General features: G+C 44.8%; 1 protein-coding gene across 1 annotated transcript in view; it reads right to left on the minus strand.

Moving 5' to 3' along the window:
• Positions 1 to 12,918, minus strand: part of DNAI1 (dynein axonemal intermediate chain 1) — a 55,000-nt gene that overhangs the window by 27,196 nt on the left and 14,886 nt on the right. The window contains exons 2-9 of the mRNA XM_072959230.1: positions 10,047 to 10,079; positions 8,637 to 8,735; positions 8,375 to 8,455; positions 5,021 to 5,147; positions 4,627 to 4,736; positions 4,260 to 4,379; positions 3,212 to 3,271; positions 1,796 to 1,930 (exon numbers count right to left, since the gene is read on the minus strand). Coding sequence (XP_072815331.1) covers positions 1,796 to 1,930; positions 3,212 to 3,271; positions 4,260 to 4,379; positions 4,627 to 4,736; positions 5,021 to 5,147; positions 8,375 to 8,455; positions 8,637 to 8,735; positions 10,047 to 10,079 — 765 coding nt within the window. The remainder of the gene's footprint in view (positions 1 to 1,795; positions 1,931 to 3,211; positions 3,272 to 4,259; positions 4,380 to 4,626; positions 4,737 to 5,020; positions 5,148 to 8,374; positions 8,456 to 8,636; positions 8,736 to 10,046; positions 10,080 to 12,918) is intronic.

Raw genomic sequence — 12,918 nt, forward strand, 5'->3', positions numbered from 1 at the left:
CCAGTGCCTGGTAGTGGTGGTTGGTGGTGGTGGTGGTGGTGGTGTCAGAGGAAACATGCAGACAAGTGTAGTGGGGGTTTACAAAATCACATATGGGGGATCACCCTTTGAGACTCTATTGTCAGTTTTCAAACTGACTCCAAGTTTATCTCAGAAAACTGACCAAGGACATTCATTGGTGTCTTATAATCAGAATCCTCAGAGTTCATCTGGTCCCAGCTGCTCCCCCTGGTCAGAATTCCCTAACCCAAAGCAGAAATCCTTTCCTCTCGTCAGCTTCCTGGCAAATGATTCTCCCCATGGCAAGCAGCAGCTTCTGTGGTCAGACAGCCTGTTAGCTGAAACCTACTTCCCTGGGTCCTATACCCATGGTCCTAACTCTGTCCTCCAGCCACAGAGATTTGTGTGTCTGGTGATGGCTCCTGTGATGTAGGAGGATAGTAGCCAGCACTCCTTCAGGTGAAACTTTCAAGCTCCGTCAGCCATGGCACATTAACAGCCACCACCTATCAACCAGTATTAAGCACGTACTATCTTAAGAGCTGTGCATACATGATCTTGGGTTCTCACAACAATCTTGCAATTCGTTAGGTATCATTAAGATGTCTCTACAGACGACAAAACAGGTTTTAGAAAAATCCAGCTGGTCAGTGGGGTGTAAACTCAAATCTGTGGACTCTAGGGCCAACGCTCTCGGCGCCACACAGAGAGCCAGTCCCTCCCCAACCTGACCAACCTTTCCTGGTTGGGACACTCAGGGCTCCAGATGTACTCTGAGGAGAGACTCTGGTTCTGGATTGAACGAAACTGAATTGGGGCAGTTCCTATTAAGCCAAGGCCGAGAACCCTCAAACCTCCCCTAAAATGTGACTTTATCAGGGGAACGGAATTGAGTGAAAGTGGGAATACTTCGGACAAAGGAAGCAGAGCTTCCTTTAACCAACCTGGCTTTTATTCTGAGGTGGAGAACCACTTCCCTGAGAGCTGTCTAGGAGCTCTCCGAGGTGCTGAACCCAGACCCTGGCTTCCTGTGGACCTTGTCCTTCTCTCCCCATTGCAGGTCAAACTCAGCCTAATCTCCATACTGCAACTCTGGCTCCTGATCCAGCTCTCTCTCTATTGAAGGGACAAATGTGGCCCCTCAGCATCTCTCTAGGGTGACCTTCCCTGCAGATTACTTATCACTATAATTTCCATGATGATCCCCAAATGTATGCTGGCTACAACCACAGTGAGCCCCCGTCATGACCCCTATAATGACTCCTACATAGCTCCTTATGGCAAATCCAACCCAGGGTGGCCACACCCATTGACCTGGATTTTCTGGTACCTGTGGTCATCTCTGACTTGGCTCCTGGATCTGAAGAATTCAGTGCAAGTAAACCCAAGGACTGAAGGTCAAATAGAAAATCACCCTCCTAAACCCTATGAACCCTTGCCCAGGAAGGTGGTGCCTTATCCTCACATGACACCCTACTCAAGGAAGACTCCAGCTCTTGCAGGGTGCACACTGGGCTTTTAACAACATTCATGTCTCCTGTTGTCCCCTAGCCCAACAATCCTGAATCCCTACCAGCCTCCAGACCTATATGAAATTGGGGAGATGTGGAATGCCAGAGGCAGTTAAGCCCTCCTCACACCTTCCCTCAAGGAAAGAACTATTCATAAGTATCATTAGCACCCCCCTCTTAAGTGTCTGTGAAGTCCTCCCAGATAGCCAGGCTTCCATCTACCCAGGAGCCAAGGGCCTGCTCAGTCATTTTCTGTGACAGAGCCATGGGAGCCCTCACCAAACCTGGGACTCCATAGATGTCATCTTCCTTGTGGCCATCTTCCCCATTTTTTTAGCCACTGGGGTCTTTGTCTTCTCCTTCTCTTTGGTCTTTTCCTGCTTCTCAAGCTCTTCTACGTAGGCATCGTAGATCTCCCACTAAGCAAGGGTGAAATGAGAAGGATCACCTCAGGGCAAAGTCTTCACCCAGCCAGCTCCTCTTCAGCCTTTAGGGCTTAAGGAGTCGATCTTCAGCCCATCACATGCCTTCATAGCACCCTCTACTTGGCTCTCTGTAATTATGCTTTCAATGTCTGTCTTCCCTGCTAACCATCAGCTCTAGGACAGGAATGAAGGGGCTCTGAGAGCACCCCTGGGCTGGGCTTTCCACCTTGCAGACCAGGAATTTGGCTGTCAGCTGGAGATCAGTATTGTTCCAGCCTTCTACCTCCATCAGACAGAACAAGTGGGCAAAGGTCAGCTAGCTCACATTTTTCTTGGTGATTTATAAGACTATGAACTAGGAAGTTTAAAAAATGAACCCCCCCCCCCATATAGATGAGATAAACGTGTTGGCTCATACCGGCTGTCTAGAGCCCTGACCACACCCTGTCAGCATAAAAAGATAAACAAAAAGTAAGGGAACCACAGCTAACTGGATCTGACAACAAGAGAAGCCCAAGGATAGCAGCAGAGGAAGCAGCACAGATCTGGGGCTGGGCAAATGCCCCGGGTCACACTGTGTGCTCCCCAGAGCTGAGCAGTCACTGCCACCTGGAGGCCAGATAGGCGTATCTTACATTTAATAATTCACCCACGGGCCAGTTCTCCACACTGCACAGTACTTCAATGTTCTCTCATTCAGAGCCCCCCAGTAGCCCTGAGAAGCTACTTGTCATCCTCATTTGACAGAGAAAGAAACTGAGGTATTAAGAGTGACATGGTTTGCCTAGGATCCTACAGTGTGAGCAGCAGAGTTGGGACCTGAGCTCAGATCACCTGGCATCATATCCGGCCCAAATCAGTATGGCTATCCAGTAAGACTTGAGGTAAAAGGAGGAGACTGCAGGAACACTGAGGGCTTCTGGAAGGGCAGGGTCAGGGCGCTAACAATTCAGAGTCAGCCATGAGGTGCCACGGGCTGCAGAAAGTCTATGGGGACGAATATTCTCCCCTGGCCTTGGAGGAACTCCCAGAAGCCATACCTGTTTGCCCCTTGGCCAGTCTTGCCCTGGGCTAATTCAGAGCTCACTGGGTTGGGACATACTGTCTCATGAGCCTGGTGTTCAGAGCCTGGACAAGGAGCAAGGAGATGGATGGATAAGGAGGGCAGACATCCAGAGGAATCTTTGACCCCAACAGTCACCATTGTTGCCAAGGGTGCTAGACAAGGATACAGGGGGAGGGAGTGATGGCTTGTAGACTGACCTAGGGTCTCACCTGATTGGCTGTGGCTGAAAAGTTTGTCCTGGGAGGAGGCTCCATCTGGCATTCTCGGTCCTAGAGATCAATGATGACAGGTGACCCACAGAAAGCCAACTCTTCACTTTACCCAATAGTATATTCCCAGGTGAAGCATTTTGGTTGGAGCTGAGGGAAGGGTGGGACACAGCACTGGGGAAGTAAAGAAAGGCCCATGCAAAGGACAAAATGATACAGTGTAGGCTAAATTTTCCATCCAAGCCTCCTTCAGAAGAAACCTAAGCTAGAAAGTAGGGGCAGTGAAGCCTGATTGTGCCAGTTTCAACCAAGAAGAATTCCAAGTGGGGAATGGACAGATCTGCAGGAAGTCAGACCTTGGCCAGCCTCCAGATGCTAGGCCAGAGGTCAACCTCTGGCAGGCCACTGGGCTAATATTCCTCACCTTGAGAAGGTTTCCTCCTAATCCTTAGGTCCCTGGCTCTGCCAGGGGAATGCACCCCCCTCCCTATTGTGTATCACCCAGATTACCGATATCAGCATAGGGACTACAGAGGTGATTAGGAGTCACCAGAAGCCCACCCTGTAGATGTCTGCCCTCCATTCACAGAGTGATTTCTGTAGAGCACTGCCTTACATATGAGTCTCTCAACTGAACCCCTGAGAGGTTCTTTCAGCCTGGTACTCAGGGTCCTCCATACTTATGAGCCAGGAAACTTTTCTAACCTCTACCAGCTAGTCTATCCCAGAGACCATCAATCGGTTCCTAGTCCTGCCTCCCCTCCCTTCCCCTGATGCTGACCTCCTCTTCAAGGCCTAGTTCAAGTTCCTCTTGAATGAGGCTTCTCAGTAGAGGGCTCCAGTCTCCTGTTACTCCCTCTGAACTCCTGCCGGGATGACTTACAGTGACCTGAACACATGCCCCAGCTCTCTGTGGATAGAGAAACTGCGGCGTCTGCCTTGTCACCCTGCCAGGCTGAGGGCTGCTGGGGCTGGGGTCAGGCCTGCTTCTCCCCGGCTTGCACAGGGCAGAGCTGAGACGTAAAGGGGCTGGGTGGGGTCACTCTACCCGGAGAGGGTTGTTGAAGGTCTGTGAGGCCCTCTCACTGAAGTTGAACTTGTTGGTGAGCTTTCGCTCCTTGGGCTGCTTGGGAGTCATTAGTTCTTCTTCAACCACTTTTTCAGCTGCCTGGAAAAAAAGACCAACAGGACCAGGACTCAGCTGTGAGAGGAAGGTGGTGCTGCAGGATCGGGAGGGGGTAGATGTCATGTCCTAGGAGAGGACGGAAGTGGGAGAGGGGGATGATGCTGGAGGTGTTGGCACCTGCAGTCTCCTAACTCCTCACCTTCAGCCCCCACCCCAGATGAGCCACCCCAGAAACCTCCAGCCACAGTTGGCGGGAAGGGGTGGGAGGGAGAGCAAGATTATACTGAACCTCAGCTGCAGGCACATCTGTTTGACTCCCGGCTTCAGCTTCCTTGGGCTCTTCTTCTTCTTCAAGCATTTCTGTTTCTGACATCATCACCTTGGCAGACTCCTGAGAACCTTGGTCGGATATTGCCTCTGAGCCCAAAGTCCATCCCACTCCCCCACCCCCTTGGCAGGGCAAGACCTTCTTGGTTTCTGCCTTTCACAACTCGCCTGCCCCGGGGTTCTCCTTGGCCTGAGCCTCACGGGTTAGCTCCCAGACCTATGCAGGACAGCCAGCTGTTAGACTTCACATAAGCAGAGGCTCTGCAAAGCTCTGGCTTAGCTGTCTACTCCCTAGAGTGACCAGAGGAAGGGGACCAGGTTCTGGGCTGCAGCCTCAGGCTGGCCCAGGGGCTTACCTGCCACTAACTCATCACGGTAGTGCTGCCGCCGTCCTTCATCTGAGTCTTTGGGGATCAGGTTCCCGACCTGGCTGAAGTGAACTGCCAGTTGGTCCACAAAGCCAATAGGTTTGTATGTGCCTTCCTAAGAAGAAAGGGGGCTGAGTCAGACCAGGGGTCCCCGAAAGGGCTAGAATCAGAATATAGTCTGCTTTCATTCTAAAGGCCTGAGATAGTCTGTTAACAGAATTATAACTCACTAAATCCTCAGTTAACCTGAAGGTTTCACTGCATTCCAGTTTAAAGAAGTGGAAGCAAATGAAATGAAGTTGTTAGTTTTTTGTTTTCCTCAAAGACGTTTCTTTTCTTTTTTAAAAAATTGTATTGAAGTATAGTTGATGTATAATATTACATAAGTTAGAGGTATACAATATAGTGATTCACAATTTTAATTATTTATAATTATTATAAAATAGTAGCTATATTCCCTGTGTTGTACAATATACCCTTGTAGCTTATTTTATACATAATAGTTAGGACCTCTTGATCCCTTACCCCATATTGCCCCTCCCCTCTCCCCACTGGTAACTTCTAGTTTGTTCTCTATATCTGTAAGTCTGCTTCTTTTTTGTTACGTTCACTAGTTTGTTGTATTTTTTAGATTCCGCATATAAGTGATATCATATGTTTTTTTTCTTTCTCTAACTTATTTAACTTAGCATAATATCCTCCAAGTCCATCTATGTTGTTGCAAATAGCAAAATTACATTCTTTTTTGTGGCTACTAGTCCATTTGGTATATATATCACATCTTTATCCATCCATCTGATGATGGACACATAGGTTGCTCCCATATCTTTGCAATCGTACATAGTGCTGTGATGAACACTGAGGTGCATATATCTTTTTGAATTAGAGGAGGGTTTTTTTTTTGTTTTTTTGTTTTTTTTTTTGGGTATATACACAGGAGTAGAATTGCTGGGTCATATGGTAAGTTCTATTTTTAGGGTTTTTTTTTTTTTAAGAAACTTCCATACTATTTTCCACAGCGACTGCACCAATTTACATCCTCACCAACAGTGTATAAGAGCTCCCTTTTCTCCACATCTTTGCCAGCATTTGTTATTTGTGGTCTTTTTGATGCTAGCCATTCTGACAGGTGTGAGGTGGTGTCTCACTGTCGTTTGAATTTGCATCTCCCTGATGATTAGTGATGTTGAGCATCTTTTCGTGTGCCTGTTGGCCATCTGTATGTTTTTTTGGAAAAATGTCTATTCAAGTCTTCTGCTCATTCTTTGGGTTGTTTGGTTTTTTTGATGTTGAGTTGTATGAGCTGTTTATATATTTTGGATATTAACCCTTTATTGATCATATTATTTGCAAATAGTTTCTCCCATTCAGTAAGTTGTCTTTTTGTATTGTTGATGGTTTTCTTTGCTGTGCAAACACTGTTAAACTTAATTAGGTCCTATTTGTTTGTCTTTGCTTTTATTTCCTTTGCTTTAAGAGACAGATCCAAAGAAAATTGCTATGATTTATGTCAAGAGTCTTCTGCCTATATTTTCCTCTAGGAGTTTAATGGTTTCTAGTCTTATATTTAGGTCTTTAATCCATTTTGAGTTTACTTTTGTATATGGTGTTAGAGAATGTTCTGATTTCATTATTTTACATGTAGCTGTCAAGGACATATTTTAAAATACATTCTCCCAACTCTGAGCAGCTCTAGATTTACCTATCACTGCCTCCTACGTCCATGCCAAGGGATCCTGTCTCACCTGTCTGACCACAGACCTCTGAGAGGTCACACACAGTTTTCAAATATGCCTGGCCTGGCCTGGCCTTTTCTCCACCGTATTTAGTGGATGCCAGGGCTGGATAGATCCTCCAGGATACCAAATGCTCAGTCCCCCTGTTCCATACAAGAGGATCACAGAAATCTAGAAAAGGTTTGGGTTTGGGACTTGTCAGGTCACACAGCAAATGAGAAGCAGGGCTAAGGTTAAAGCCTGGGTAACCTTGTTCATTCTTTCTTCCACAAACAATTTTTTGTAATTGAAGTACAGTCAGTTACAATGTGTCGATTTCTGGTGTACAACACAATGTCCCGTCATGCATATATATACATATATTCGTTTTCATATTATTTTTCATTAAAGGTTATTACAAGTTATTGAAAATAGTTCCCTGTGCTGTACAGAAGAAACTTGTCCTAAAATTGATTGTAGTGATAGCTGCATAATCTGTGAATATAGTAAAAGCCACCGAATTGTACACTTTAAATGGGTGCTTGTATGGTATGTAAACTATATCTCAATAAAAACTGTTTTTTAAAAAAGAGAAAGAAACTGTTAATAGTAGTTGTCTCCAAGGCAGAGGACATGGGAGGAAGGTTTAATTTTCACTGTATTTTCATTGTTCTTTTGAATCTTTTGAAATTAGTACCATGGGTTTCTGGATTTCTAATATATATTCAAAACTGTGTGAGTGTGTGTACACATACATAATTTTTTTTTAAAGAAGAAGTGTAATGTTCCTTTAAAGTCAGTCAAGCTAGTCTAAATTTTGTTTTAAATCCTGGCTGTGTGACTTTTGTAATTTGTTTTATCTAATTTATCCTCCATGTCTATAAAATGAAGATAAAAATAGTTCCTGTATCAAAGAAACCTGAGGATCAAATGAGATACCCTATTTAAAAGTTCTAATATAGGACCTGACACTGGCACAGAGTAAGCATGGAACAAACAGATCTTCAAAAAAGGAAATAAATACTGTATGTATCACTTCGACTTTAGGGCTCACAGGGGCTGACCTTGCTACAGCTGAAAACAGTGTTCTCCCCCTTAAAGATGTGCCACATACATGTCTCCCAAGTGAGAATGTGCCCAGACCACGTGTACCAGAGGAATGTCCTGATGGAGTCCATGGCCTGTGCGGCTGTGATGTCAGGAGACTCTGAGAACGGAACCTGCTCGGGCCTTTTCCCAGGCCAGCTCCTTGTCCAGAGGGGAGTTTGTACCCATGTGTCTGGCTGGAGGAACACCCAGCTTCTGAAGACCCAATGGTTGATGTTATTAGTGACAAACACGTTGTACACATTGGAGAAGTACTTTTCTAACCAAATGATTCCCTTCAGGATTCCTGAAAAGAGTGGCTCTGCAAGGCACTTAAGGCAATGCAATTAGTAAGACTGCAAGGGAGATTCTTTAAAGAAATTTCAAAAATTTCTGTAAAACGCCAAGTAAAACCCCAGGGTTCTAGCCAAAGACCTCAGCTGAAAAGTGATCTCTCTAATAGCTGAGAGGTTTTTGCAACGTAGCAAATCAACAAGCCAAGAAGTACATAGAGGCCCCTGCCCCAGAGCTGATGACTTACTTTGAAGCTGTACCTGACAATGTTCTGGGGTGCATGTGGGTTGTTGGCTGTCAGAATCCGGGTGAACTCCTCCCTTAGCTCCTAAGGGAGAGAAGTACCAAGAGGGTCAAACATGGAGGGTCCCCCCCGCTCCAAGGAGCCCCCAGGGTGTCAGCAGACATCTCACACCTGTGAGATGAAGGACACATCTCTGTTCTGTGCAGAACACATCTCGGAAGCTGGAGGAGGTGGAAGGAGCAAGGGTAGGATGCTGCTTACTTACCGCATCAGTCAAATCCAGCTGGTCAGGGGGTTTAACTGTGGCTTTGGACTGGGCCCATTCATCTGTCCCTTCTCCTACATCAGTTCCTGAATCTTCATCCTGGACCAAAACCTCGTGTGAGAATCAAGAGTGCCTGATCTGCTTAGACAAGCAAGCAGTGCTTCAGGAAGCCCTTTAGTTCCCAAATCCTCTCAGAAGCCAAGCTCTGCCCTGCACACAGAACATGAAATGTACAATAGACTCCTCATGGAAGAGTCTAAAGGATCTGCTCAGGCCAGAGTTCTAATTGCCTGGAAAATCATGGCCACCTCAGCCCTGGGGGTTCAGGCTTAGCTGGAACATTGTGGCAGGCCTTTGGCCCCTGTAGTGGGACCAGAAGAACTGATTCCTCCTTACTGCTTCCCATGTAGTCTGGGAGCTAATGGCCAGGACCAGCGGCAAAAGGCAAGGCTTTATGGGAAATGAAAGGACACTCAGCTGTTCTTTAAGTTACTTCAACTCTAATTCACATTTTACTTTCTAATTTGCCACCTTAAGGTTACTCTTACAGTGATACTCTCCATACCCAGTAACTTTGAGCCTCATAGTCCCATAAAACCCTTGAAGCAAAAAAAATCAAGGACTAGAAGATTTTCCCTTCCCTGAGAGACAGTTAAAGATCTTGCCAAAGTGGCCCACGGCATATTAAAAAATATTCACCCTCACTAGCAATTGAAGATATACAAAATAAAACAATGCAGTTTTTCACTACAAAACTGGTGAAAACTAAACCAAACCAGTATTCAGTAGTGTGGGAAAATGGGCACCCATAAATCAGCATAACCTTTTTTTCTAAAGAGCAGTTTGGAAATATTTATCAGAAGCCTAATAAGTGTTTATACTCTTTGAGCCCAATTTCTATGTATAGGAATTTATAATAAGAAATAACCAAGGATATGCCTAAAGACTTAAATGCATGAATGTTTGTTGGAGGATTGGTCATAATAGTGAAAAAAAGGAAGTCTTTTAATGTCCAACAATGGAACATTGTTGAACAAAATTATGGCATGGCCTTCAGGAACATATAGTAAACTATTATGCAGTAATTTTAAATGATGCTATGAAAGTATATTTATTGGCAATGGAAAGTATTCTAAATATATTATGTAAAAAGTAGATTATAAAATAACATACAGTTTGATTCCAGTTAAAGATGAATATGTGTAATTTTTACATATGCATAGACATATCTAGGCGGATATAGTATCACATGTCAATTAAGAGGTTTCCTGGGGTGATAGAGTTAGAGGTGATTTTAATGTTCTTTTTGCTCATTTGAGTTTTCTAAAAATAAATATACATAGCTAATATTTCAACAGAAAAATTGCTATTAGCTCCTTGCTGAGAGACTGTGGTGGCCTCAGCACTTACTCTCTTTCTGGCTCCTCTGCCCACGTTGAGGCTCTGAAAAAAGAACAGAAACAGAAGGTAAGTCATCAGTGAATCTCCGTGGGAATATCAGGAACGGTATTACAGGGAAGTTTCTGCCCAGGGACCGAGAAGGCAAGGGACATTGAGCTTCCCCAAGTCTCAAAAACAGTCCTCTCAGTGACAACACGTGCCCAGCCAAGGAGGTCCTGTATCTGAGGCAACCCCATTCCAGCATCAGCGGGACTGACCTGTGAAGAGCAACCAGATAACTTAGCACCTGTCATTTCTTATTTGTAACTAGTTCAACAAACATCTTTTAAAATTTTATCTTTTATTGAAATGTTAATTCAATAAAGTTACAATGTTAGTTTCAGGACAGTCTCTTCAGCAAATGGTGTTGGGAAAACTGAACAGCTGCATGTAAATCAATAAAGTTAGAACACTCCCTCACACCATACACAAAAATAAACTCAAAATGGCTTAAAGACTTAAACATAAGACAAGACACTATAAACCTCTTAGTAGAAAACATAAGCAAAATATTATCCGACAAAAATCTCAGAAATGTTCTCCTAGGACAGTCTACCCAGGCAATAGAAATAAAAGCAAAAATAAACAAATGGAACTTAATTAAACTTATAAGCTTTTGCACAGCAAAGGAAACCATGAGCAAAACAAAAAGACAACCTATGGAATGGGAGAAAATATTTGCAAAAGACCCAGAAGGGCTTAATTTCCAGAATATATAACAGCTCATACACCTTAATAACAAAAAAAAACCCAATCCAAAAATGGGCAGAAGACTACAAGCAATTCTCCAGTGAAGATATACAAATGGCCAATAGGCACATGAAAAAAACGCTCAATATCAATATTAGAGAAATGCAAATCAAAACTACAATAAGATATCATTTCACACCAGTCAGAATGGCCATCATTAAAAAGTCCACAAATGATAGATGCTGGAGAGGGTGTGGAGAAAAGGGAACCCTCCTACATTATTGGAGGGAATGTAGTTTGGTGCAGCCACTGTGGAAAACAGTATGGAAATTTCTCAAAAGACTAAAAACAGGCTTAACATATGATCCAGCAATCCCACTCCTGGGCATATAACCAGAGGGAACCGTAATTCAAAAAGACACATGCATCCCAGTGTTCACAGCAGCACATTTATAATACCTAAGACATGGAAACAATCTAAATGTCCATCGATAGATGACTAGATAAAGAAGCTGTGGTATATTTATACAGCGGAATACTACTCAGCCATAAAAAAAATAAAATAATGCCATTTGCAGCAACATAGGTGGAGCTGGAGACTGTTATTCTCAGTGAAGTAAGCCACTCATATGTGGAATCTTAAAAAAAAAACACAGCATGTATAATGGCAAGAGCAGAACAATGACAGAGACAGTAAATTGTTCTACCAACAAGCCAAAACCCTGCAGTACTTACACAGAACAAATAGGTGTTACTGGTGATGAAGCAGAAGGGAGATCAGTGGAGGCTGGGGATGTGAAGGAGGGGCTCTTGGAATAAGAAAGTCTAGAGCCCTGAAGGAGGGGTCAAGATAGCAGAGAAGCCAAAGGGCACATGTTGGTGGCAGCATGGCACACTGGGCAGAGACCTCTGCCTCTGGCTCTCGCTCACCGCCTGTGTGATCTTGGGGGACGTCTGGGCCTCGGTTTCCCAAATGCAAAGCGAGGGAGTTAGACCAGCTAGGCTCTTACGGCTCTTCCGTGGCAGGGTCTTTGGAAGAGACTTTGATGGCAGAGGGGAGGAAAGGGATTCCAGGAGGAAAGAAGGGCATGTCTTGGCTTGGCCTGGGATTGTTGCCGGTGGGGCAGGCAGCAGGATTCAGATTTCTGCCAGGTTGCCAAGGTTTCCAGCGATGGGAACCCTTCTTTGAGGCTAAGCAGCATGAGCCAGAAAGTCGCTTTCCTTTGGAGAGCCTCTGATCCCTAAGGTAATGAGATGGAAGGATCATAATGTCCAACAGCTTTCTGGCGCACAACAGAGAACTGGAGGGCTAACTCAAATCCAAACTGCCAGCCATAAATAGAAAATGAGATCCAGTTACCATTGCCCCCCGTAAATATGTCTGTAAAACATTTATCTGGCAATAAAAGAACTGACAAGGCAATTTGAGTGTAATTGTTTTTGGCAGTTGGAAATATTTCAATTAACACACTATAAAAGCCACACTATAATAAATGCAAAACAGGCCAATGAAATCAGCTACAGTCCTGACTTCCCAACCGTGGCAAGGGAGATTGAATGTCAGGCTGCCACTTTGGGCCCTTGGTCCTCCGGCAGGAGAAGCCTGAGACAGACAAGCATGAATTCCTGGAAAGTTTTTGATGGTTCCTCCCAGAAGCTGTCAAACCGCAGAAGCAACAAGCCCAAACTCCCTCCTCTGACCCTCAGAACTCTACTGTGTGGCCCCACGTCTCCATTCCAGCCTGCTTTCCCCCCACTCTGAGGTGCAGCCCAGCAAGACTACTCACATTTCCTAAGCTTGGCCCCTGCTTTCCCACCTCTACACCCTTGCTTTTACCATTCTTACTGCCAAGAATGCCATCTTCCCCTTCTCCCTCCCTGTTCCCACTATCTCTGCCTAACCAGAAAAACCCCTACCCAGCTAGCCTTCACTAGCCCTTTATCTCATCCTGACCTTTCTCCTACCCTCCTCTACTCTTCATTGCCTCACTCTGAGCAAGGCTCTGCTTCACCTCCCATCATCACCATAAGCACTGGCTGTTGTGAGATGAAGGATGAAATGTATCTTTAAATAGACACTCTGGTGTCTCTGGGTTTTGGTCTGCAAAAGGGGACAGTATTATGAAAAGAACCATAACACTGCAATGTACAC

This window comes from Vicugna pacos, chromosome 4 (genome assembly GCF_048564905.1).
Source record: "Vicugna pacos chromosome 4, VicPac4, whole genome shotgun sequence".
NCBI classification, from domain to species: Eukaryota; Metazoa; Chordata; class Mammalia; order Artiodactyla; family Camelidae; genus Vicugna; species Vicugna pacos.